The 25,704-nt window shown below is 46.3% G+C and overlaps 1 protein-coding gene across 3 annotated transcripts; it reads right to left on the reverse strand.

Moving 5' to 3' along the window:
* Positions 1-1,442: 1,442 nt before the first annotated feature.
* On the reverse strand, positions 1,443-24,057 carry cnpy1 (canopy FGF signaling regulator 1). 3 transcript variants are annotated; one of them, XM_080503882.1, is made up of 6 exons: positions 24,023-24,057; positions 22,596-22,699; positions 20,569-20,684; positions 4,021-4,233; positions 1,942-2,038; positions 1,443-1,608 (listed from the first exon to the last, which is right to left on the reverse strand). In XM_080503882.1, the coding sequence occupies exons 2-6, from the start codon at positions 22,687-22,689 to the stop codon at positions 1,568-1,570; spliced, it is 561 nt and encodes a 186-aa protein (XP_080360008.1). In that variant the 5' UTR covers positions 22,690-22,699; positions 24,023-24,057; the 3' UTR covers positions 1,443-1,567. The 3 variants fall into 3 exon arrangements, with proteins under 3 accessions (XP_080360008.1, XP_080360007.1, XP_080360009.1); XM_080503881.1 differs by having other exon boundaries at positions 23,902-24,033; XM_080503883.1 differs by lacking the exon at positions 1,942-2,038 and having other exon boundaries at positions 23,902-24,033.
* Between the last annotated feature and the right edge of the window lie 1,647 nt (positions 24,058-25,704).

Genomic DNA, 25,704 nt, shown 5'->3' on the forward strand with positions numbered 1-25,704 from the left:
GAATCTCTGTTGCAGTTTGTAAAATTGGGCTGGTTTGATCAAATTAAGTTGGCTATGAGAGCAGATGAAGCAAAGATTTGTCATTTTCATGAAAGACGAAGGTGAAGTATTAAAACAAAAATCTTCAAAATGCTTGAAAATGAGGACACGGCAGGTCAAAGTCGCCTCATGCAGATTGTGGGTGAGGGTGGAGGAGGTGAGAAACCATGAGGAGCCACAGACTGAAGCTTCAGTGAAAGATGAGAGTTGAGGATGAAGAAGTCAGATAAACACAACACCCCATTTTGCTCTCCACCCTTCTTAACAGAAATCCTTGTGATTGGTTCCTCTCTGGTCAACAGGCCTCACTGATGATGAAATGAAATCCCTTCTCATGAAACCAACAGTGAAAGACCCAGAGTGTCACACTGATACTCAACGTTTGTCCTGCAGTCTGCAGCTAATCTCCTTCTTAAAAACTACACATCCGCCTCCTCCAGCTCGGCCCAAGCAGAAACTTAGAGTCCTCGACAGGAAACGTTTTAACATATCAATACACCTCGTTGTGACCAATCCTGGGCCGGCTGCTGCTGGCTCTGCTCCAATCGGAGAACGGGACGCCTCGGCGCCGCCACACCTGCTAGTTTGCGTGAGAGGACGCTTGACTATTGGAAATCCGCATGTTCACGTGAGGACGGCGGCTCGGCGCAGCACAGGAGCCGCTCGGGTTTGAACACCTGAAAGGTTTGACCACTTCTACACAACCAGACAGTGAAGAATCATTCCATCCAGCAGTCTCATCCTCAAACATGGTGCTGTCACCACTCAGAGAACCAACTCTGCAGTGAATAGTTTGATGAATTCAAACGGCTTGTACACTGGAAAAGGCTCAGACTCATTCAAAAAATACTAAATGGATTCCACTGTGTATTTCCCATATTTATGAATGAAATGATGTGTACACACTGAAAATATAGACAATATCTGTTCTTCAGCCACTTCTCCAAATGACCGAACCCTAAGGCTTCCTGTATTTTCATAATAAAATATAATGTTGTCCACGCCAGATCCACAGTCAATAAATATGCGTTGACTGGTGCTAGTGAGAGGCTTTTACTTTGAAGGTTAAAGCAATAGTAAGTGTCTCCAACATGTATAGTGTATTTTACATTCTCAGCACGCAGCGGCGCTTTTAAAAGCTTTGTGTTTTAATGATATAGTATTAATAATGGAGTAGTATTCATTATTTATTGCCTTGCCGTATTGCTTTTATCTGATTTCATTACATTTGTATGTGACACTCAAACCCCTCCACCTTTCATTTTCAATCGCAAATAGTTCAACTATTTCTGCTTGGTTAGTTAATCTCAGCTCAACGTCATCCACATATAATTAAAGCTGCTCTGGAATGAAGTGTGACGACTTTGCAAAAAAAAAAAAAAAAAGACTTTGCACACGTCAGTGATTCTGTAAATTGTTTTATTTATTTAAAAAAAGATGATAAAAATGGTTGCTTCGTCTTAATTAAAGTCCCGATTTGTCCACAATGTCCCGGTTAAAGCCGGCCCCACCTCGGTCCGCCGACTCCCTACAGCTCCTCGTTTGTGTGGCTGCTGCCTGCACAGTAGTCTGGAAATGAAAACACACAAAGACAATCTGTTAATAAAGTGGAAATAAATCACCAGTGTCGATCAAAAGAGACATTTGTGGTTAAAATGAGGTGACGGATCAGGAGTAAAAACACAAGAAAATAGTGCAAACACTGCGATGATGCGTACGGCGGTGGAGGACGTTGGTTGAAGGTTTTCGTGAGCTTTTCTAAATCAGCCAAACGGTTCAGAGTTCAAACAATGAAGTTTTTCTTTTCTTATGTTTCCTCCCCGAGGTCGGCATAATCCAGTGAGGTGAAGCGTGTGACGCGCGGGGAGGTATAGATGTGTGGAGAAGAAGGAGCGGCGCTACCTGACGCCCGGTTGCATAACTCCTGCTGCTCCACGTCTCCGCCCCGGCTGAACGCCGCGATGATGTCGTCCTCCAGCTCCTCCACCAGCGTCTCACACTGACACACACACACACACACACACACAGAGGAGTCGTGGCCCCGGGGCACTTCGGGAACAGAGGCAGCTCGGCCACGTGCGCACGCACACGCACACACACACACACACACACACACACACACACACGGTTCGTGGTGTCTCCTCACACAATGGAGGGCGGTAGCCATGTTTCTCTCCCGTGTGCCAAAGCGATCAGCCATTTTGACAAGTTGGTGGTCACGCAGACCAAACTCACAAGTCCTTTTCCCTTTTCGACACTTTAAACGTCTCACAGCTTCTTCAGAAACTTTACACCCAAGATAAAGATCTGCAGTTTAATTTCCGTTGAACTTGTTTGATTCAAAGGCCACGGCGCGTCCACAGTACACGGAGCACAGGAGGACTTATTGAGGCTGTTTGGGTGCTTTTTAAAAAAAAAATCCTGCATATAAAATCTTATTATTTATATTTCTTTCCAAACGGGAAACAATGAACCCTCGTCAAACACGAGCTGCACAAAACCCACAACGTTTTGTAATACATAGAAAAAGAACAATTCCTGAGGCGCTGCGAGTGTGACAAGATGTCGACTGTGATCTGAAGCTCGTGTTTCTCCATTCATAAAAAACAACAACAACATCCCTGGCAGTGTTTCAGTCACATGACACCGTGTGGCATGATGCAGCTTCTCGTTCCCACCGAGCCATGTGATCACCGACTCCACGCTACAAAATACTCCACGTACTGTATTTACAGTCCGTTTCTGGACAAGTGGAGGCAGAGGCTTCTTCTGGAGCGGCTCACAAATAGAAACACGCTTTACAGTTCTGAGCTTAAACTTTAATTACGCGCTAATTGAACTGTTTGATATCATTTCAACACTCAATTCAAGAACATTTCAGAAGGGAACTTTTTAGAGTTTTAACACGAAACAACTCAGGGTGAATAAAATGGATGAAAACTGTAAAACTGGTAAAAATGAAATCAGGTCTCACAACTTGTAGGTAAATCTAAAAAAAAAATCTGCAAAAGTTAAAAACGTGTTTTCGAACAGGTTTAACCATCTTGGCTCAATAGTGACGTATGAAAGTAGAAGAGTACGTTTTAAAGAAACAACCATACGTTGTTAGTTTCCTCATGAAGGGTTAAACGTATAAATAAGTATTTGTTTATTAAAAAATAAAACGAAGCAGGTCAGCAGGTTTTTAAAGACTGACGACACAAACTCACTGAATGTAAAAGTTAGCAAGTAAAGCAACTTAAATGAATGTTTTCATGCTCGTCTCCTGGTTTGGTTTTATTTTCACTGTTGGAAGCGTCAACCTGCATGAAAAACGCTTCACGGATAAACATTCTTCTGACAATCAAGCTCAAACCTGCAGAAATATTATGAAATAAAAACTAGCAATATGTATATGCTGCACGCGTGTGTACGCTTATGTTAATGTGCCTAATTGTTTACCTTGTAATACTTCCTATATTCATAGTTTTCATTTGACATCACAACAATGTAATCTAACATTAATGTCTCCTCTCAGTTTTAATCCTTAGGTGCCCTTCATTTGTTAGTCCACACCCTGAAATGCCCTTTTGATATAAGAAAATCTGTTGGAAGTATATGGATCTTCTTTGTGAAATCACATAAATTCACACACACACACAGATATAGTTCTTTAGTATTTACTGTATATTAACAAAGGATGGCTCAGCAGCTCTGACTGGGAGGAAGACGAGCTGTATTGACGCTGAAGGCCCAAAACAATATGTTTGGAGTATCAAGACAAACGTTCAGTAACGTTGGAATGAACTTAATATTCCCACAACTATTGAACTATTCACATGTTAATGTTCAGCAGAGGCAGTTATCCATTTATTAATGAAAAAGAAAGTGGCTACTTTCTCTAAAGACACACACACACACACACACACACACACACACACACACACACACACACACACACACACACACACACACACACACAAAACACACACACACACTTACTGCGAACTTGAGTGCGCCGGACGCCTCGGGCCCGTCGAACTGGAAGTTCTTGAAGTCTGGGAATTCTCCGGCGGCGCCGCTGCCCCTGGGAGCAAACCTGCGGTACTGCTTGTGCTGCGTGTCGGGGTGGAGGTGGAGGGCGTAGTCGCTCATGCTGTCGCACACGCCCTCCAGGAGCTCGCTGAGGTGAGTCTCGGAGCGGGCCAGCGGGACCTGCACACCAAGAACAAACGACTTTTACCCACACTACTGCCAGTGCCAAAGTGGTGTGTGGTGTCAGCTGTGTTACGGAAGGGTGTGGTGGGGGGTGGGGGGATGGGGGGGGGGGGGGGGGGGGGCACAGTGGGGGTCAGCAGGGTGAGCTTCTGCCCCCTCCAACTCTGACTTTTAACCTGTGTGAGCAGCCTCCTCCTCCACCTCTTCCGGAGGTGTCTAGACGGGTCAAGACAGGTGCAGCTCTCTGTTCTCCGCCTCCCCGGAAGGAGAGAGGGCGGGAGGGCTGACGGGGCAAGGAGAGGGCAGGAAGAGGGCCGACGTGGAGGCAGGGACGCAGGGGCGGTGGGGGGGGGGGGGGGTCGGTGCTCTTTGCACCTCAAACAGGAATGAAAAAAAAACCCAACAATCCGCGGGGGAGTGTGAGAGGGGGGTGTTTCCTAAGAAGGGTGGGGTCAGAGGAGGAGGAGGCCTGAACAGAAGCCAAGTGCAGCTCATCTCCTCCGCTCCGTCTCCTGGTGCTATTCATCTCCCGCCCCCCCGCCCCCCCCGCCCCACCGCCACCCTCCACTGATCAAAGGAGGAAATCTTCCTTGTATGCTCTGGTCAAACGGTGGCAGAGTGGAGGTGGGGGGTGGAGGGTGGAGGGTGGAGGGTGGGGGGGTGCAGCACCCCCGAGGAGGAAGGGAGGGTTGGAGGGCATCTTGCAGATGAACTGGATTTCGTAACAATAAGGATAAATTATTCCCTGACCTCTTTTGTTTCTTTTCAGAATTGGCTATGTTCCCTTCCGGGCCAGGCCTACTGATCACAGTACACAGTACACACAGTACACACAGTGTACACACACACACACACACACAGGGTGACAAGAGGCCTCTCCACCATCTGTTTTCTAGTCGTCTTCCTCTGCGTTGTTCATCCAGACTGAGCATCAACGGTGATCCTGCCGTCTTTCCCTTCATCTCCAGACCTCTGCAGCTCCGACAACACCGAGGCAGTAAAGAGGAAGGAAGTTGACCAGCGAAGAGAAAAGCAAAGCGGCGCGGGGCCAAAGGTTGGCGGGGCCGAGCTCGGGGGGGGATGTAGGTCACCGCGGCCCGCTCACGATGAGGTTCACCTATCAATCAAAATCTGCCCGTGACGACTTTGACAGTTCATCTCTGGACCACGGAACGGGCTCTGCTCCCGTCTCGCCACACGCACGGGCCACGACCATCATTTCAGAGTAATCGCATTACTTTAAAGACGAGTTTGGGAAAATAAAAAGTGAAATCAATGTGAGACATCACTGTATAACAGTTCCATTCAGCAGGTTTTCCTCACAGAACCCTGATGCGACGAGATTTCTTGTTCAGAACCGGAGCTCCTTCACCTCAAGTCATCCAAAAAAGCAGCAACTCAAAAATAAACTTTTACCATTTACTTCCAAACGTCACTTTCCACTGCAACTTTAAATAGAATACATATTTAAAGGAAACTCACGCACAAAACTAAACATGTTGCATACAAATCAAATTTGAATTAAACAAGCGTCATTACAGATACACACACCAACCCGAATAATATCAAAGCAAACATTTAAACAAGTATGTAGAACTTGATTGACAATAAAACAACTTGACTACAAAAAAGAAGCATTAATGTCTATTATAGATATACTTAATTAAAAATATGATCAATCACATTGAACACATTTCGGACGTTTTTCCTAAAATAAATATTGTGATCTATTAGTGAATTTAAGTTTCTGAGACATTTTAAGTAAATACACTTTAGTATTTAAGAAGACTCAGGAACAAATAATCTTCGTCACTAAAGCAGGAGACACATAATTGGTAAGATGAATGAAAAGAAATATATATATTAATATATAATACATAACAAAAAATTATATTGAGGTGTAACACATAAAGTGCATTTAGTTATATATATATGGATTTTTATTATAATGTGAAACGCTCTTAACTTCACATCGTTTGTGTGAGAGTGTATATTTAAACATGTTAAAAAAATAATGACAAACGTATATTTGCATGTTATATGTACATATATGGGATGGCTGTTATATACACAAATACGTACGTACACACACACATATAATATAAAAAAAAGGGTCTAATATGGATGGAGGAGTGACTTTGGACTCCATTGTGTTTTTAATCATTCAGGTTTTATTGACTAGATAATTAATTAATTCGATATGAAAATAATCAGATGTCCTGATAACATGGACAAAACCAAGACCCATATAAGTTTATTGTCATTATTATGAGTTGAAAATTTAATCTCAAACTAAATCCTCAGTCTCATTCACATCCCATTTAGAGGGGGGGATAAAAAAAAAAAAAAGGGAAAAAAAAGAGAGAGCGAGAGTTCTCTCCCCCTGGCCGACAATAAAACCATGTCGGTCCATCTCAGCCCATGGGCTTGGGTCTGAGTCATTATCATGCCATGGTACAAAATGGTTTGGAATTAAAGCCCTTCCTTGCCAGTCGGAGCCCGGTGAAAGGGAGCTGTCAGTCACAGCGTTGTTTGAAGAATGGGGTGAGGGGTGGTGGTGGTGTGCGGCCGCCGCAGCCACAGAATAGGCTTCTCAGGGATGCCATCCTCCATTCAATTCCCATTGGACAGGGAGCCATTATTGCACCGCTGTGGACAGGGGCCTTTCAATTTCATTGTCCTGCTGATATGGGCCAATGAAGACCCATAAATTAATAATAATAATAACATTGTCATCACAGTGGAGAGGAGAAGGAAGCGCCAATGTCATTTGGAGCATTATGCTATTTAAAGCGTAGCGTAATGAATGGGAGTGTCTGTGATAATAGTGTGATGATAATACAGCGACTTCCCTTTGACAAGAAGCTGTTGGTAATTATCCAGGAATCCAGACTGTAAATGATATTCATTCTTTAAGGAGGAATTAAGTGGCCTGTTGTTCGCGGTTTAGAGGTGAAGATAGGTGAGGTCGCACAAAGAGAAGAAAGAACACTGACTGGCTTTCCAAACAGAAGAGGTGAGAAAAGATGAAAGCAAACATACATTTTAGAATATTCATGTTAATTGGTTTTGCAGTCACAATAAATGTACCCATAAGCACTGGCTGGTTGTTTTGGACCATTTGGACACAGTGAATATTCTTATTTGGTGATTTGACTTGATAATGTTGTACGAGATGTGAGAGAGGATCGTACCCCGATCCTAAGGTTGGTAGTTTGATGCCCAACTCTGCCCACCCATGAGATACAATAAGAGACCAACAATCCAGCCTTCTGCGGTAAAGTGGGGAACGTTCAGAAAGGTGGACGTTTCCCCCAACACCTAAACAAATAATGACAAAAGGCAAAAGGAATCGATGAAAGGTTTCAATAAAACATTTACTGGGGCTTGTAATCGTCTTGAATGAGTTGTGAGGTCCTGCAAACGTGACTTTTAACATGTTGACATTCCAGGGAAACAATTACAAGGTGGAAGAACTGGGTCTACAGAAGAGATCCTGTATTGATACGGTCAATACTTCTCTACTCTCTTACCTTGGTAAATGCCCCAAAAAGGTGTTTTTCTCTCTGGGGTCTGTTGCTCGAGTGACATTCATGTGCGGTTTTTGAGGTCGTGACACAGTTGTGCAAAATTTCGACATGCAAAGTGCCGATTTAATGTAAAACCAAGTAAATTTGTTGTTCATGTTATGTCTCCAGTCACTGGATGGGGCTGTCATGTTCTTTACCGTGTCATCCACAGGTCCTGTTTGTCCGAGGAGAAGAAAACCAGAAGCCGGCCGGCCTCAACGTGGCCGACGCACAGTAAAGGTCAAACACCAACACAAAAACCAAAACACATGCAGGCTGCTGCTATATTTTTTTAAACGTCATTATTTTGAACCAAATCCCAGCAACAAGGTCACGGTCCCTCGCAGGATTCAGGAGTGTTAATAAACACCTGCTTCAGTGTCTATATGAAAGTCAAACCCGGGGATGTCATGTTTCATGTCGGCTCCACACTCAGGAAGCAGACTGATGTGAATCTCAAAAAGTAAGTAAAAGAAAAAAGTTCGCTCTTTCTTTCAGCAGTCCGGAAAAAGACCCTCCAAAAAAAAAAAACCCTGTGGTGGATTAAAAACAAGACCACATGTCACCAAACCGCCACATTTCTCAGCCATGATATTCTGTGTCACTGTGTCAACACGTCTTTGTGCATCTTCTCATTCTCAATGCATGACTTCCCACTGGTCACTATGAGATCAACTCCCTGCTTCAACTAAGTTCAATGTCTTTGGAGGCCTAAATGTGTCATTGTTGCGGTGGGCAGGTTTAACTTTTGTGCCACGGAGCAGCCCCATGCCCCCAGGAAGTCCTACTGTGAGGAGGCCAAAGAGCAGAGACTTAAAACCTGCAAATCCTCCTCACTGATGGCATCTAAGCTGTGACATCCCTCCCTCTCCGATTCACTCCAGGTCACAAGCGGCTGAAAAGGAGGGATCCGGGAGGGCATGGGATCAAGGTTTGGCTTCTTCTTTGGCTCAGTAACATTTGATTGACCGAACAAAGCAACAGGTGGAGGTTGGTGTCAGCTCAGGTCAGAGGAGGAGCTCATCCTCGGCGTCCTGAGCAGCACCGTCACCAGAACTCCTCTGTGCTGCTGGGAAACACAGGGTTTTTGTTGGGAGGCAATCTTGAAGTTTTTGGAGGTGAATCGAAGATTTCAATCCAATAAGCAAAAGGGTCAGAGAGATATTAACAGAGGGGCCAACATCCGCATCAGTCCGATGTTCATATTTTAATGTGTGCTTTGTGTCGTTGTGATTCAACAGCCTCTTCTCAGACTGTACAGAACTCTCCACTTCCTGGACAGGCTGAACAAAGCAGCCATTTGTTCGTATGGAGAGATGAGCCACAGACAGACTTACTTTGGTTTGATGGTAATATTTCAACCTCTCAAGCAGTTTTTCTGCACAGGCTGAGATCACTGTGCTCCAGGTTTACCTGAAGATTTTTTTTTAGTGAGGGAAAGTACTCCAGGAAGAAAAGCTGTCAAAGTCTAGTTTCTATAGTTGCACCAGTGAGGCAGCAGCAACATGAATAAACAACATGATGTAGTACATATGCCAGGCCTTTAGGGGTGCTGTGACTCACCAAATACACAAAAAACACAGAAGACGGGGTGACTTCATTGTTTTCCACATTTGCCCGTCCACACTTCAAAGCAGAGCCGGCGTTATAGAACTTCTCTACTCTGGAACTCGTGTTTAAAAAAAACAAACATTTTGATTAATTGTTTTCAGGCTCCTGAAAAGCAGTGCCGAGTGGATAATCGGCCAGAAACGATGCATTTATGTGAAACGGCGTTCTCGTATGGACCGGCCCTAAAAGAAGCTGATCTCGAGGCGTTGAAGGAAACGGAATCTTCTAAGAATGAGGTGGCTTGTGGTGACGTTCATGTCTGGTGAGGCAGCGAGCACTGGCTTTAACAAAATCAGATTTACAAATATCTGCACCAAGCAGAGTAGATTATTGACAGTTTGACCGGCAGCAGTTCAGGGGCCATGTTTACACATAGAGTAAATACTTTTATTAATCCCTCTTCGATGCCGCTTTATTCTGTTGAGGGTCGCAGGGTGCTGGAGCCAATCCCAGCTCACTATGGGTATCCTGCCCTCACCGATGGTTAGGGTTCACTAAATAGTTATGGTTAACTATGGGCGAGGGCAGGATACACCTGGACAACAGAGACAGACAACCACACACATTCATATTCAGACCCAGGTTCAATTTAGAGTCACCAATTAACCTCAAGTGTGTGAGGAAACCTCCCACAGTCCAAGGAGAACATGTGAAGACCCCGGCCAGGATTTGAACCCGGGACCCTCTGGCTGTGAGGGGAGAGTGCTCACCACTGCTTCACTGCTCAGGCCTACTTTATTAATCCCTGGATATAAAACTAGCAAGAATAGAACATAAAATAAGAAAATACTGGTATGAGGAGGGAAATGTTAATATTTAGTAGGAAGTTGCTAATAGATATGTACAGAGTGAAGGGCTGGACAGTCCTGGACCATCAACACCTCCAGCCTCATCAAGAAGCCTCACCAGCACCTGTTCTCACTCCACTCACTGCCCTCGAGAAAATCCAGAGCAAGGCTCCCTGCGTAGGGCTCTGAAAATTGTGAAGGACTCCTCCCATCCTGCACACAGACTTTTTAGCCTCCTGCCTCCTGGCCGCCGCTACAGGAGCCTCCGGGCCGGGAGCCTCCGGACCGGGAGCCTCCGGGTCGGGAGCCTCCGCTACAGGAGCCTCCGCTACAGGAGCCTCCGGACCGGGAGCCTCCGGACCGGGAGCCTCCGGGCCGGGAGCCTCCGCTACAGGAGCCGCCGCTACAGGAGCCTCCGGGCCGGGAGCCTCCGCTACAGGAGCCTCCGCTACAGGAGCCTCCGGGCTGGGAGCCTCCGAACCGGGAGCCTCCGCTACAGGAGACTCCGGACCGGGAGCCTCCGGGCCGGGAGCCTCCGAACCGGGAGCCTCCGCTACAGGAGCCTCCGGGCCAGGAGCCTCCGCTACAGGAGCCTCCGGTCCGGGAGCCTCCGAACCGGGAGCCTCCGAACCGGGAGCCTCCGCTACAGGAGCCTCCGGGCCGGGAGCCTCCGAACCGGGAGCCTCCACTACAGGAGCCTCCGGACCGGGAGCCTCCGAACCGGGAGCCTCCGCTACAGGAGCCTCCGGGCCGGGAGCCTCCGCTACAGGAGCCTCCGCTACAGGAGCCTCCGGACCGGGAGCCTCCGGACCGGGAGCCTCCGGGCCGGGAGCCTCCGCTACAGGAGCCTCCGCTACAGGAGCCTCCGCTACAGGAGCCTCCGGACCGGGAGCCTCCGGACCGGGAGCCTCCGGGTCGGGAGCCTCCGCTACAGGAGCCTCCGCTACAGGAGCCTCCGGACCGGGAGCCTCCGGACCGGGAGCCTCCGGGCCGGGAGCCTCCGCTACAGGAGCCGCCGCTACAGGAGCCTCCGGGCCGGGAGCCTCCGCTACAGGAGCCTCCGCTACAGGAGCCTCCGGGCTGGGAGCCTCCGAACCGGGAGCCTCCGCTACAGGAGACTCCGGACCGGGAGCCTCCGGGCCGGGAGCCTCCGAACCGGGAGCCTCCGCTACAGGAGCCTCCGGGCCAGGAGCCTCCGCTACAGGAGCCTCCGGTCCGGGAGCCTCCGAACCGGGAGCCTCCGAACCGGGAGCCTCCGCTACAGGAGCCTCCGGGCCGGGAGCCTCCGAACCGGGAGCCTCCACTACAGGAGCCTCCGGACCGGGAGCCTCCGAACCGGGAGCCTCCGCTACAGGAGCCTCCGGGCCGGGAGCCTCCGCTACAGGAGCCTCCGCTACAGGAGCCTCCGGACCGGGAGCCTCCGGACCGGGAGCCTCCGGGCCGGGAGCCTCCGCTACAGGAGCCTCCGCTACAGGAGCCTCCGGACCGGGAGCCTCCGGACCGGGAGCCTCCGGGCCGGGAGCCTCCGCTACAGGAGCCTCCGGGCCGGGAGCCTCCGAACCGGGAGCCTCCACTACAGGAGCCTCCGGACCGGGAGCCTCCGAACCGGGAGCCTCCGCTACAGGAGCCTCCGGGCCAGGAGCCTCCGCTACAGGAGCCTCCGGGCCGGGAGCCTCCGAACCGGGAGCCTCCGCTACAGGAGCCTCCGGGCCAGGAGCCTCCGCTACAGGAGCCTCCGGTCCGGGAGCCTCCGAACCGGGAGCCTCCGAACCGGGAGCCTCCGCTACAGGAGCCTCCGGGCCGGGAGCCTCCGAACCGGGAGCCTCCACTACAGGAGCCTCCGGACCGGGAGCCTCCGAACCGGGAGCCTCCGCTACAGGAGCCTCCGGGCCAGGAGCCTCCGCTACAGGAGCCTCCGGACCGGGAGCCTCCGAACCGGGAGCCTCCGCTACAGGAGCCTCCGCTACAGGAGCCTCCGCTACAGGAGCCTCCGGACCGGGAGCCTCCGGGCCGGGAGCCTCCGCTACAGGAGCCGCCGCTACAGGAGCCTCCGGGCCGGGAGCCTCCGCTACAGGAGCCTCCGGGCCGGGAGCCTCCGGACCGGGAGCCTCCGGACCGGGAGCCTCCGGGCCGGGAGCCTCCGCTACAGGAGCCTCCGCTACAGGAGCCTCCGGACCGGGAGCCTCCGGGCCGGGAGCCTCCGCTACAGGAGCCGCCGCTACAGGAGCCTCCGGGCCGGGAGCCTCCGAACCGGGAGCCTCCGCTACAGGAGCCTCCGGACCGGGAGCCTCCGGGCCGGGAGCCTCCGGGCCGGGAGCCTCCGGGCCGGGAGCCTCCGAACCGGGAGCCTCCACTACAGGAGCCTCCGGGCCGGGAGCCTCCGAACCGGGAGCCTCCGCTACAGGAGCCTCCGGGCCAGGAGCCTCCGCTACAGGAGCCTCCGGACCGGGAGCCTCCGAACCGGGAGCCTCCGCTACAGGAGCCTCTGGGCCAGGAGCCTCCGCTACAGGAGCCTCCGGGCCAGGAGCCTCCGCTACAGGAGCCTCCGGGCCGGGAGCCTCCGGGCCGGGAGCCTCCGCTACAGGAGCCGCCGCTACAGGAGCCTCCGGGCCGGGAGCCTCCGAACCGGGAGCCTCCGCTACAGGAGCCTCCGGACCGGGAGCCTCCGGGCCGGGAGCCTCCGGGCCGGGAGCCTCCGGGCCGGGAGCCTCCGAACCGGGAGCCTCCACTACAGGAGCCTCCGGACCGGGAGCCTCCGAACCGGGAGCCTCCGCTACAGGAGCCTCCGGGCCAGGAGCCTCCGCTACAGGAGCCTCCGGGCCAGGAGCCTCCGCTACAGGAGCCTCCGGGCCGGGAGCCTCCGAACCGGGAGCCTCCGCTACAGGAGCCTCCGGGCCAGGAGCCTCCGCTACAGGAGCCTCCGGTCCGGGAGCCTCCGAACCGGGAGCCTCCGAACCGGGAGCCTCCGCTACAGGAGCCTCCGGGCCGGGAGCCTCCGAACCGGGAGCCTCCGAACCAGGAGCCTCCGGACCGGGAGCCTCCGGACCGGGAGCCTCCGGACCGGGAGCCTGCGCTACAGGAGCCTCCGGGCCGGGAGCCTCCGCTACAGGAGCCTCCGGGCCGGGAGCCTCCGGACCGGGAGCCTCCGCTACAGGAGCCTCCGGACCGGGAGCCTCCGCTACAGGAGCCTCCGGACCGGGAGCCTCCGCTACAGGAGCCTCCGAACCGGGAGCCTCCGCTACAGGAGCCTCCGGACCGGGAGCCTCCGCTACAGGAGCCTCCGGGCCGGGAGCCACGGGACCAGGACCAGCAGGCTACGAGACAGTTTCTTCCACAGAGCCGTCACTCTACTGAACTCTCACCCTGTTAAAGCACGTTAATGACACTTAGTCCATTAAATGTAATATAATGTAATTAATGTCAATTCTAGTAATAGCAACCTCACACTGTTCCCTATTTATTTATTATTCATATATGTGTATATGTATATATATATATATAGGAATGTACACTGCTATGCAGATATATTTTAACTGTGTATAATAGCGGATACTTGCGATATTGCACTTCTGGTTAGATGCTAAACTGCATTTTGTTGCATTTGTAATGACAATAAAGTCGAATCTAATCTAATCTAAAAATGATTTACAAAGAAGTGATGAGCTGATTTATATCAACAAGCCAACTGGACATCAAACATGGTCTATTTACTGTCAACTATGGAAAGAAACACAACAAAACTGAAGAAAATAGTTTAAAGATTAAAAAAAACCTGAATGAAAACCAAGTGAATAACAGCCAGCATCGACAAACCGCAGCAGGCGTGGCGCATATATCATTAAAAAAAGGTGCAATGATTTCACCTTTACTGAGAAATGAAGTTCTTCTGGACATAAATGGTAATAATTGGCTCCCGCTTGGATTGAGAGACGAACTCCCTGCGTCTTGCTCTGCAGCAACCATCCCTCACCGGCGCCCCCTACCCCGAGGCCCTTCTTCTGCCTCACCTGCTGTTATGAGGTTGTTGAAACAAGTTTTAATACACACAATAAACATTAGCTAAACTCTGGAGAGTCAGAGGGCAAAACTGCACATTTCAGAGTGACCTTTGATGGTGGTCACCCCAAGACACACCTGTGCAACATTCACACTGTCGACTCAGCATCTCCATACGCCTCACCTGTGAGGTGGGATGGTTATCCTGGCAAAGTGCTCACTAACACAGACTGAGGCAAATGTGTCAACAATATTAGAGAAATAGGTCTTTTGCATATATAGAAAAAGTCTTAGATCTTCGAGTTCATCTCATGAAAAATGAGAGCAAAAACAAAACTGTTGCCTTTATATATTTGTTCAGTGAATATTACTTTCCTCTAATGACTGAACATCACTGCAAGAATGACTCATTACAAGTCCATTGAAATGTGGTAATACAAACGATTACACAGGTGAAGCCATGGTGAGAATCAGGTGTGTGTGTGTGTGTGTGTGTGTGTGTGTGTGTGTGTGTTCTACACAACACATCACAAATTCATCATTGTGATCATCAACAAGCGTAACAGCATCTCAAGTCTTCCTGTCGTCAGACAACGCTCACGTTTCCATGTGGTAGAAGATCACGTCAGACCAGACAGGAAGTGGCTTGTGAATCCAGTTCTTTTCAAAATAGAACGCCTGTGTCTAAAACAGATTGCGTAACTTCAGGGTTGTCGTCGGTAACAGTGTAACATACTGATATGTTGGTGAGGTAACACACCATGATGTCGGGGGGGGGGGGGGGGGGGGGGGGGTCTATCTGCTGATTTGAACCCGGCTCGGCCGTCAACGTGAATTTTGTCAAACGTGGACGTGTCACAGACTCTGACCTCTTTCACAGATGTGATTAACAGGTCAGCTTCAGCGAGAAAACGGCATCAATCCAACATTGCAGTTTAAAATTGGCTCAGTTAAACCAAGTCAAAGCCGGTTTTCCACTCGAGTACCTTTTAATATAAATATCATCAAAGTCATTTAATTACTTCAGACTACAATTCATTTGCACTTCTTCTCACATTTTCTTTCTAAATTTAATAAAATAAACACTTGTTTGCTATTGTTGGAGCAATTATTCCGTTGACCTCCAAGATCATTTAATCATCTTTGAATTACTTTACAAATCCTTTACTTTGACGTCTACTAAAACAAAGACAGGAAATCATTTCTTAATCTTGTTAAAATGGACTAAAAAAACACTGATATACTGACCTCTGTATATGTGCTGTGTGTGCCATTTCCCCCCTTTCTAATGACACACACACGCACGCACGCACGCACGCACGCACGCACGCACGCACGCACGCACGCACACACACACACACACACACACACACACACACACACACAGCTGGGGGGCAGACTAAATGAAATCCATGCAGGAGCCACAGGGGGCACAAGAAGAGTAATTAGCATTCATGACTAAATGAATCCACCTTCAGACAACTGGTTAATGAGCAGCTAAAAGAGGCACAGGGAGCAGCAACAACAGCAGCATTAAGGACTTCTGGATTTGACCGTTGTTTGAGGTCAATCTTGAGCAGAGGATAGAGGGCATTGAGCCAGAACCTCCATCCTTCTGCCTCTAGGAGGCGCTGTGCAGCTCCTCCGTCGTAATCCAGTTTGTGGAAAGTTCACAGCAAACGTTCCATTTCAACCAACAACCAGATGCAGGGAAATTCTAAATAAAAGCACAGTTTGGTTTTTAGCGTCTTCGTGCCTGCAGTGGCCATCAGCAGCACTTCATAAGTGGAGCAGTTTGATGACTTTTGTGTCATTTATTTCTTGATTTTTGTGCTTCTGGCCACGAGGTAGGAAATAAACTGGGCTGATGATTCAAGTTTGTAAATGAGTTCATTGCATATTTGCCAAACTAGTGTGTTTAACTGCAGTTTTTTTTTTTTTATTGTTATTTGCTTAGCATGAATGCAAAGTGCTGGAAATGATAACATTAGTCTATTGTGATGTGTACGTTGTGCATGTTGACATCATGGTCACAACAACTGCAAACAGGTGCAGAACTGTGTCCTCGTCACTTAAAACCTAACTGAAGCTTTTCAACATGCTAACACGTTGCTTTTCTTGTCTGGGGAGACGTGAGAACACGTTTTGCTCATATTTTATTTAAAATTAACCTGTTTAATTGGTAAAGAAAACCTTTTTCTAAACGATATCTTCTGCTGCTGCATGTTTACACTTCATTTTCATTATACAAGCTGCACGTCACATAGGTGTTTTAATTATGGGGCAAAAAAAACGTAGTTGAAGTACCAAGCTGACTTATATTTGTTGAAGTTGTGAGGGTAGAAGCGTATTACTCAGAGCTGTGTGTGGCTGAATTGCAGGAGTTGGTTAGATGAGCTGAGCAGCAGTGAACTAAAGCCACAGTGTGTCAGTGAAATGTTGCAAATGCATCTTAAAGTGACTGTTAATGATGGAGAGGGAAGCAGCTTGAAGGACGTTCAGGTGGACCGTGTGACAAAGTGACAGCCTGAACAGAGGCTGTAATGCAGGGAAATCAATAGCAGAGCTGGACACCTCATGATAGCCCACTCCCTGTGTGACACAAGGTTTCCAGCTTCCACTGGGACGTGATCTCATTAGAGGAGCAACAATAGCCAACCTCTAAAGTCCCACAGCGTTCACGGGCCGGACGCCACGGAGATAGAGGACGAGCAGGCTGCAACATGTGATCTCCCACAATGGCGTTTCACTGCAACAGCGCGAAACAAATCCAAACACTGGAAACATTCAAAAGAGCATGAAGAAATTCAAACTAAAGGTTAAGGGATTTTTTTTTTCAGTTTTCCAGACGCCTTCTCAATTAATGTTTCCTCTTTATTTTCTGGTCTATTTCCATGATAGATTCTCACTGAAAGAGTGAAAACGATGACTGATCACAGACGGAACTAGAACGTCACCTGGCAGAGCAAAGACCTTCGCCATCGCCACATTTGATTGCGGAACCGAGCTAGCATGATAGCCATTAGCTCATAGACGCTCACTGGGTCGGTCAGGTAGCCTCATCACTGTGTGAAATACCGAGTGGAAAGCGTCTCCATGGCGACAGACGCCGATCTCGTTTGATCTCCTCCATGATGTGCCTCTCTAATCCACTTTGTGTGGGACACTTTTGTCACAGTTTTCTGGGATTTATTCAAAGGTGGTGAGCCGTTAACGTACCCAGACCTAATCAGTAGCTCCATGGATGACGACTAATCGTCCCTGAACATTTCATGCAATTCACATGAGGAATTTATGGAAAACACTGGTAAAATACATGCATACAAACCAATAAATAAATAAATATAACGTCCTTGCAAGTTCCACTGGCAAAGGTAAATACATTCAGATTTTAGATTTGTCCAAATAGCCACCCTTTGCTGTGATCACCGATTTGTTTTCTGGGCATTTTCTTGATGAGCTTCACCTGAAACGATTCTCCAACAGTCTTGCAGGAGTTCCAGAGATGCTCAGTATTTGCGTTCATTCGTAGAGACGTCTCTGCTACGAGAACTCTGTGCGGCATTTATCTGAGCTGCTGTTAACTTATGATTTCTGATGCTGGCGACTCGGCTGGACTTCTCCCCGGCAGCAGAGGTGACTCTTGGTCTTCCTTTCCTTTAACAGGATCTAGCAGACGATCTCACATTACTCCTATTTTATATTCTCTGCACTGGCTCCCCATCAAATTTCGAATTGATTTCAAGATTTTAGTTTGGACTTTTAGAGCGTTGCAAGGTCAGGCTCCTAAATATGTGTCTGACTTGTTGTGCCCCTGGTACTCCCCCGGTCGCTCCCTTAGGTTCTCGGGCCAGAACCTCCTTACTGTTCCACGGACCCACTTTAAATCCAGAGGAGACTTGGCCTTTAAAGCTGCTGCTCCTAGATTGTGGAACGACCTTCCTTTGTCGCTGCGTGTAGCCGACTCTGTTGATTCTTTTAAGAAACAGCTGAAAACACGGCTGTTCAGACAAGCTTTTAGTTGACATAGCTGTGATTGGTTTTATCTTTATTCCGTCCGTACTATTTTATTATGTCCGTACTATTTTACTGTGTCCGTACTATTTTACTGTGTCCGTACTATTTTATTGTTGTCCGGACTATTTTATTATTTTTATGCCTCTGTGAAGCACCTTGTGATTTTATCTTTGAAAGGTGCTATATAAATAAAGTTTCTTCTTCTTCTTCTTTCCTGGGCCTCAAGTCAGCCAGTTTCGCTGTCGCGCTTGATAATTTTGGTAACTGTACTTGGGGACGAGGGACGCACCGATCCACGTATATTCACTCCCGATCCGATCCCGATACCTGAATTTGGATATCGGCCGATTCCGATACTATCCTGTGGCAGAGAGGGGAATCAGGTGTGCTGCCTCACCAGGAGCTGCCTGGAGACACAGGGTGACAGGAGGGAGACAGGCTGTGTGCAGACAGTGCTCTGTGAGGTGTGACTTTGTTTGGATTTCATTTAATAAAAGAATAATGGTTGTGGAAACTCCTGACTCTGCGACTTTGTGGGGGAACCCAACGGAGGAATGTTCACCTGCCATATATTCTGACACCAGAGCTGTTTGCTTTAATATTATTACTATTATTATTGTTGATTTTATATGAGGCTGTAATAAATTCCTCTCTACAGTAAAGTATGAAATGTACAAATGTTTGCATGTTTTCTCTCAAAAGAGAACTTGAGGTTAGTAGAAGGTCAGGAAAGGAAGCAGTACAAACTATTTTTGTTCACTTTGGACAATGTGGAGGTCTGTGTGACGTCATCATCTCATAATAAACTATCTATCTTTAAAACCTCACAATCTCTTTATTAATCCATGGGGAACTTCTTTAGCAACGCAGCACAAGCACAATGCTTCCTGCTCAAACAACACAGATGAATGGGACTATTTTCAGGGATTATATCGTGGAGGAGGACGCAGCTTCACGGGGGTGTGAATCCCCTGCTCCAGTGGAGGAGCTGCTTTTTATTCTGTTGATGTCACAGTCAGCGCTGTTCTCCTCCACGGGCTGGAGTTTTAAAACGGTGACGTCCGGCGGCGCCTCGCTGTACAACGGCTTTGTAGACGTTTCACGTTGCTGTGTTGCTTTGCCGTGTTTTGAGTGTAAAATACATCCAAACAGTTGGACAGCACAGTGCTGCTACGCTAGCCTGCTGGCTGGCTGCAAGCTGTGGAATGGATTTCATGGCTCATTACTCCGCGTCTCATTCAGACCCGCCTCCATTCAGGAAATCCATTCCACAGTTTGCAGCCAGCGGCAGGGAAACACTGGAGTCGTTTCAGCAACGGTGAACCAGACGAAGTTCATGAATCGGAAATCTCCACTGGTTGGATCGGAAATTTCTGATCCGTGAATTATGTTGTATCGAAACCCGACACCGATACTGGATCGGAACGGCCCCATCCCTATTGGGGACATATTCAAAGTTTTTGCAATTTTCCAGACTGACTGAGCTTCAGTATATAAAGTAATGATAGACTGTCATTTCCTTTTATTTAGCCGATTGGTTCTTGACATGAACTGAATTCGAACAATGGTGAAATGGGGCTGTTGGCTGTGAACCAACCTGACTTCTGCTCAACACAACTGATGGTTCCAAACCCATTAAGAAGGCAAGAAACTGCGAAAATGACCGCAGTGAAGTGAAAACCCTTTCAGGTGATGACCTCATGAAGCTCACTGAGGAAAGGCCAACGGTTTGCAGCACTGGAGGAAATAAAAAACACATCAATGTGGTCAATATGAGAAATAGGCAACTAGTATTCAATAGTATTTTCTTTTTGCTCACTGTACATAGAGCACTGTGAGCAGTTTATGAAGTCATGAGAAGCCCTTTTTATTGGACATTGTCATATTTGTCTCCTGTTATGAAAAGAACACATTTAGGATATAAAACTGTTTCTCGTTTCCTTTTCTTTTGATTGGCAGGTTTAGGAACCAATCATATATTTTGTCTGCTCATATCCGAAGAGAAATACGAGCAGCTGGTCGTCTCCCAATCAGAACGCTTCTGGTTCGATTGCCATCTCCACGTGCCGAAGTGTCCTTGAGCAAGCCACTGAACCACAGTTCTCCCTGGGCATACTTCAGCAATCTAAAAAGAAGCAGTTGTCTCTGAAGTGACATCAGGAGCATTTTGGCTGTAACGGGGGGGGGGGGGGGGCCGGCCTGAGCAGCTTTCAATCACAACATCACTTCACGTTTTCAAGTTAAAGAACTGCCATAAAGCAAGGCGGTGTAACGACGGCGGCTTGCAGACTTCGCTTTCCGCAAGTCCCAATACTCGCAATTGTCTTCAGCTGCACATCAGTGCACTCTACCTTTTTGTCCGTCATGGTTCCATCGGGGTTCAGTCTGAAGCTGCCGACATTGATGGTCTTCTTAGGGTCCACTTGACCGATCGAGTATTTCAGTTCATCCACGATCGCCTTGCATGCTGGGAAATGAGCAGATAAAGGGGGGGGCATCCATTGATCGACAGGGTCAGTAGCAATACGTGCATCACATAGGAGAAGAGTGTTAAAATGATAAAGCGTTTAAAAACAGATCGACACGGACTGAGAAATAACTGGCCTCCAGGCAAAATAATCACCATCGAAATGTACATTTCTTCTCATCTGGGCTTTAAAACACTATATTACTTTATTTATGATATAATCCAATTATGATGCGACTACTAAAGGATTGAAACTGCTTTTCAATGTACAACTGAAGGTAGATGTCTCTTTAACTTACTGGGCAAATGTTGCACAGACACTAAATATCTGAGGAGTATTTGGTGACGCGTGTTCAGGTTAAGGTTGTAAAGAGTCCAGAGAACTGTGATCCATTTCAATGTGGCCACAACAGGAGCAAAGTTACTTCTCGACCAGAATCCAACAACGGTGAGGAAGTCCTGAGAGGAGCCTCATTTCTCAACAAACTGTCAACACACAAGAAACCGACTGCGTCTTTCACAAAATCTCTTTCACCGACTGAATACAGACGGTAACAAGGGTATCGAAAAGATTTTTTTTAAATAAAATAATAATACAATTAATGAAAATCTAAGTTTTTTTTCCCATAACTTCCACATCTGATTTATTACACAAGTAAAATCTTTGTTGAAATTGTCTATTAGAGAAAATGTTTGTATGAATTCCCAAAATATATATAATATATTTGATGAAAACCATCAAAATACTCAAATAGTTAATAAAAGTCAGGTCAGTTTCCACTGTTTCCACAGATCATTTTTCCACAGTAAAATCTTTTAAAATGCACAAATGAGTGAAGACATCACTAACAAAACATGCATATATTAATATAATTAATTTCTTTAAATGTATTTCCGAGCATGAACACAAAGAAAAAAATACAAGATCTCATTTATATGCAAACTCAGAATAGAAAGACAAGAAAATAAAACAAATTATAATGAACTTGGAATATACTTTTTTATTTCTACCATTTTTCCAGCTCTTGACTGAAGTCCGACCATAATATTAAAGTTTTTCTTAATATCAGTTTTTCTATTTCTACACTAAAAATGGACTTGGACACAAGAACACGGCATCCAGTTTGTATTAAAACGTCTGTAATCATTCTGGATCTTGAAGGTGGTTTTCTGTCAGTCTGAACAAACTCCAAGGTAAATCAGATATTTGGGGCTTTTATGAATACGTGACCATCCCTGCTGATGTTCAGTACAACAGCACTTCCCCCACAACACATGTCAATTCAATACTTTGAAGCTTGAGACTGAATGTTCCTTACAAACACAATTTCTGGATGGAATTAGCATAATAGCAAACAACAATGTCTGAATAATGAGCCATGTTCTGATTCTCTGATGTTCCGTTGAGCATCAATAACGGCCCGACGTCTCGTGTTGTTCACAAGGCGACTTGTCTGCTGAAGCACAACGTCCTGCTCGTCTTGAAGAGCGGCCGTCAGGTCATTGACGTTCTGGAGTTATGAGCCTTTACACGGCCTCTCAGCTGATCCCAGAGGTTTTTTTTAGGTTCAGCTTGAAATCTCATGGGGGTTAGGGTAATCCCCAAGTATTTGCGAGTCATGTATGCATCTAAATAAATCTATTTTTCAAAAAATGTTCAAAGAAGGTCAGGAAATATACTTATTTAATTTCATCATTCAATAATTTGCAATGACAATAAAGACTTTTTTTATATCTAAATGTTGAAATATTTGAATACATTATATCTTGGAAACAAACCCTAGTTTTGACTTTCCTTTGGGCGGACTGTTATCTCCCTGCAGCAGAAAAATGTTAATATTTGTGCCTTTTCTTTCTCTTCACAACAACATCTGATGAAAGGAGTGGCTGGGCTGAGACACAGCGACTCACCAGAACAATACAGCACTTTGTCCTTCTTGGCCTGGCTGCCGAGGACGCAGGCAGAAAGCAGCATCACAGTCACCTGAATAATCCATGAGGCCATATTTGGTAACCTAACACAACAGAGACACACAAACAGTCTGTTTAAAAACACCTTTTAAAAACTACTATGAACTGGTCAAAAAAAAAAAACAAGTAGATTTAATCCAGTTCAATATTTGAGTCAACGTACATTGACATGACTTTTAAGAAAAGCTTGTTTATACATGTGGTATACTGGACTACAGACTCAGAATGATGGGGCAAATACATTACACATGTCCCTTCTTCAACATTTAGTCCTTCAGTGCCATTTATTAAGATATTATATAAAAATCCACCAATTTCTCAATGTTATTATCATCAACTCGTGTACAATTTATTTCATTTTACAGTAAAACAAACATAAATAAAATCAAAGTGACATCAAGAACACCTGTTTCAGTTAGATGTGTCCAAACTGCAGCCTGATGTTCATTTTTATTGTTAGTTGTACAAACATCATGAAATATGGCCAAAACATTAAAGTTGCACTGGACTTGACTTCTCGATAAAGACAGCTCAAGGCTCATCAACATATTTGAAATAGCCATGTCAAGGCTATCAGGATACTTAGAGCTACTTGACTACAAAACAGCAATCATGAATAGATTAAATTTTAAATAATGTTTGCACTGGTGGCTTTTAATTACCTTTTGACAAAATGAAAATATTAAAAGGGAAACTGTGTCTGCAAGTGATCAAAAATATAAGTGAAACAAAATATAGGATAGAAAGTGGATGGAGAACATTTCAGACCATTGCAGTATTTATTTTATTTTTCATAATTTAATGACTAATTTCAGTGACAGGTGATTTGATCACATTACTTTTCCACTCTTCCATTAACACACTGGAAATCAGCAGGTATGAGTCACGATCACCTGGAACCTGGAGTCAGATGAACCTGTTGTTATATATTTTTATATTCCATCAACTTGTGTAAATAAAAGTGATATTCATAACATAGCACCCTTTAAATATCAATTCACCAGCGAGAACCAACACCTTGCTCTGCATGTCAGGTGAATCCCAGCTGGATTAAACTCAAAACCGAGCTACTTTCCGATTTGAAGTCTGCCGAACGATAACCTGAGTCGTGTTCCACCTTAATACCTGGGTCACATTGTTATAGTTCCAATACTCGCTGCTTGGTTGAGAATATTAACGTAATTCCCTTCATTTCGCAGCGGGGTCTGGTTCACGTCAGACTCTCCGACCAGGTGTCTTGTCTTACCTGGCGAGGAGAGCGAGCTGCTCCCGGCTAATGGCGGACGTGGAGCCGGTCGGACTGAAATACCTACAGTTTACAGTAAAACGATGAGCTGTCGTCAACTACCTTCTCTGTACATGCTTACCTTCTTTCAACTTAGTGTGTTTGCTGACAGCTGCCATACATGCACGACACGATTCAACGTTCCGGTTGAGACCTTCAAAATAAATATAATATTGTCACGGAATACTTTTCCAAGTACGAAGACTGCCTTGGGATATATAGTAGGTGTTAAATATAGATAATTCAGTACACTAAGCTCTAGAAGGTGCAATAAAGAGTCTTTACGCGGCGTTATCATGAGCTGAATAGAGGGCGATATGTGCTTTTAAGTTGAAGCTTCCGCCTTCTCATTCCTGCTTCCTCATTGCCTGGATAGCTTGAATTGACTGCAGAAGGCAATCAGTACGTGCAAGCCTGCGATGGAGCCACGTTCAGGCTGACGTCATCTTAAAAGCAGCCAATCAGATTAGATCCTGGAAAAGTCTGACCAATCAAACAGCTGCGCGGTCTGTTCCCGGAAGCTGTTGAATGGAGAAGATGTCATTTTATATCAAATTAAACGTTTATATCCAAGCAAATAGATACAATTATTCATGAATAGACTGATTAGAAGTCTATAAGATCCAATAACATATATATTTACAATGAAATATTTCTATTCAAACAAATAGAGACAATAATACAGAAATAGATTAGAATGAGAGGTCTGAGATATAAAAACACATGTATAATTGCCACTTCAAATATTTAACCAATTCAATATGTATGTATGTATGTATGTATGTATGTATTGATTTATTGATTTATTTATTTATGTATTTGTTTGTTTGTTTGTTTGTTTGTTTGTTTCAGTAGTTCAATACAAAATTTGGGAGTTATTTACATATAAAAATTAAAATAGATATAGCAGAATGAGACAACCACAAATACACTACACAGTAGTTCACACTGGGAGGGGGAAAAATACAAGATTTACAAATTGTGGTCCCCTAATATGTAGAACTATGACAGGGAGAGCTACTGCAACTGACAGCTACCCAATTCTGCCATCTTCAATAAAGACAGGCAGAACCCCTACAAAAGTCAACACTACCATCTTACATTGAAAACAGAAACAAAAAAGCTTCAAACATCTATTTCCTAATTATGGCCTTTGGTTAAGTAATTAATTAAAGCATCTGCACTTATACATTTTTTTTAACTCAATGAGATCATGTATTTTGAATAAAACCTTCTTTCTCTACTAATTATGGGTCAAACGTTAAGATGCCTGTACATTATTGAGAAGAAACACCTTTTTTATAACTTCATAAAACCTATCCATCCATCCTCCTCTCTCTCACTCACCAGTCCATCACATGACACACACATACTCACATTCACACCTACAGGCGATGCAGGGCCCGTTCATACCCTGTATTAACATGAGTTTCAGGTGATCAGATCACAAGTGAAGAGCCTTAAAGGCAAATGTGAACAGGCACCAAAGAAAATTTCACTCAAGCCACTTCCTGAGGTGGTTCGCGATGCAACTGACCATATAGGCTGTGTTGTGTCAACAGTTAAGCGTCACATACATCATATGTAAACTTCATCAGTGCACACCATGTTCTCGTTTGTAAGAATGCACCGGTCTGAGTTATACAATCTTTCCAACTTTCCAAGGAAATTTTGGAAAAGAACATGACCCTCTGGAGGCCTTATATTGGCCTGGACAGAGAATACTGGGGGAAATGACATAGAGATAGGAACACAATACGATTC

This window comes from Blennius ocellaris (assembly GCF_963422515.1).
Source record: "Blennius ocellaris genome assembly, chromosome: 10".
In the NCBI taxonomy this organism is placed as follows: Eukaryota; Metazoa; Chordata; class Actinopteri; order Blenniiformes; family Blenniidae; genus Blennius; species Blennius ocellaris.

Excerpts from the sequence above, each read along its gene's own strand:
- cnpy1 (XM_080503882.1), bottom strand. The coding sequence starts at position 22,689 with ATGGCCTCATGGATTATTCAGGTGACTGTGATGCTGCTTTCTGCCTGC. Across the intron at positions 20,685-22,595 it reads CAAAGTGCTGTATTGTTCTG|CATGCAAGGCGATCGTGGAT; the intron begins GTGAGTCGCTGT and ends CTCATTTCCCAG. Across the intron at positions 1,609-1,941 it reads GTTATGCAACCGGGCGTCAG|ACTACTGTGCAGGCAGCAGC; the intron begins GTAGCGCCGCTC and ends TTTCATTTCCAG.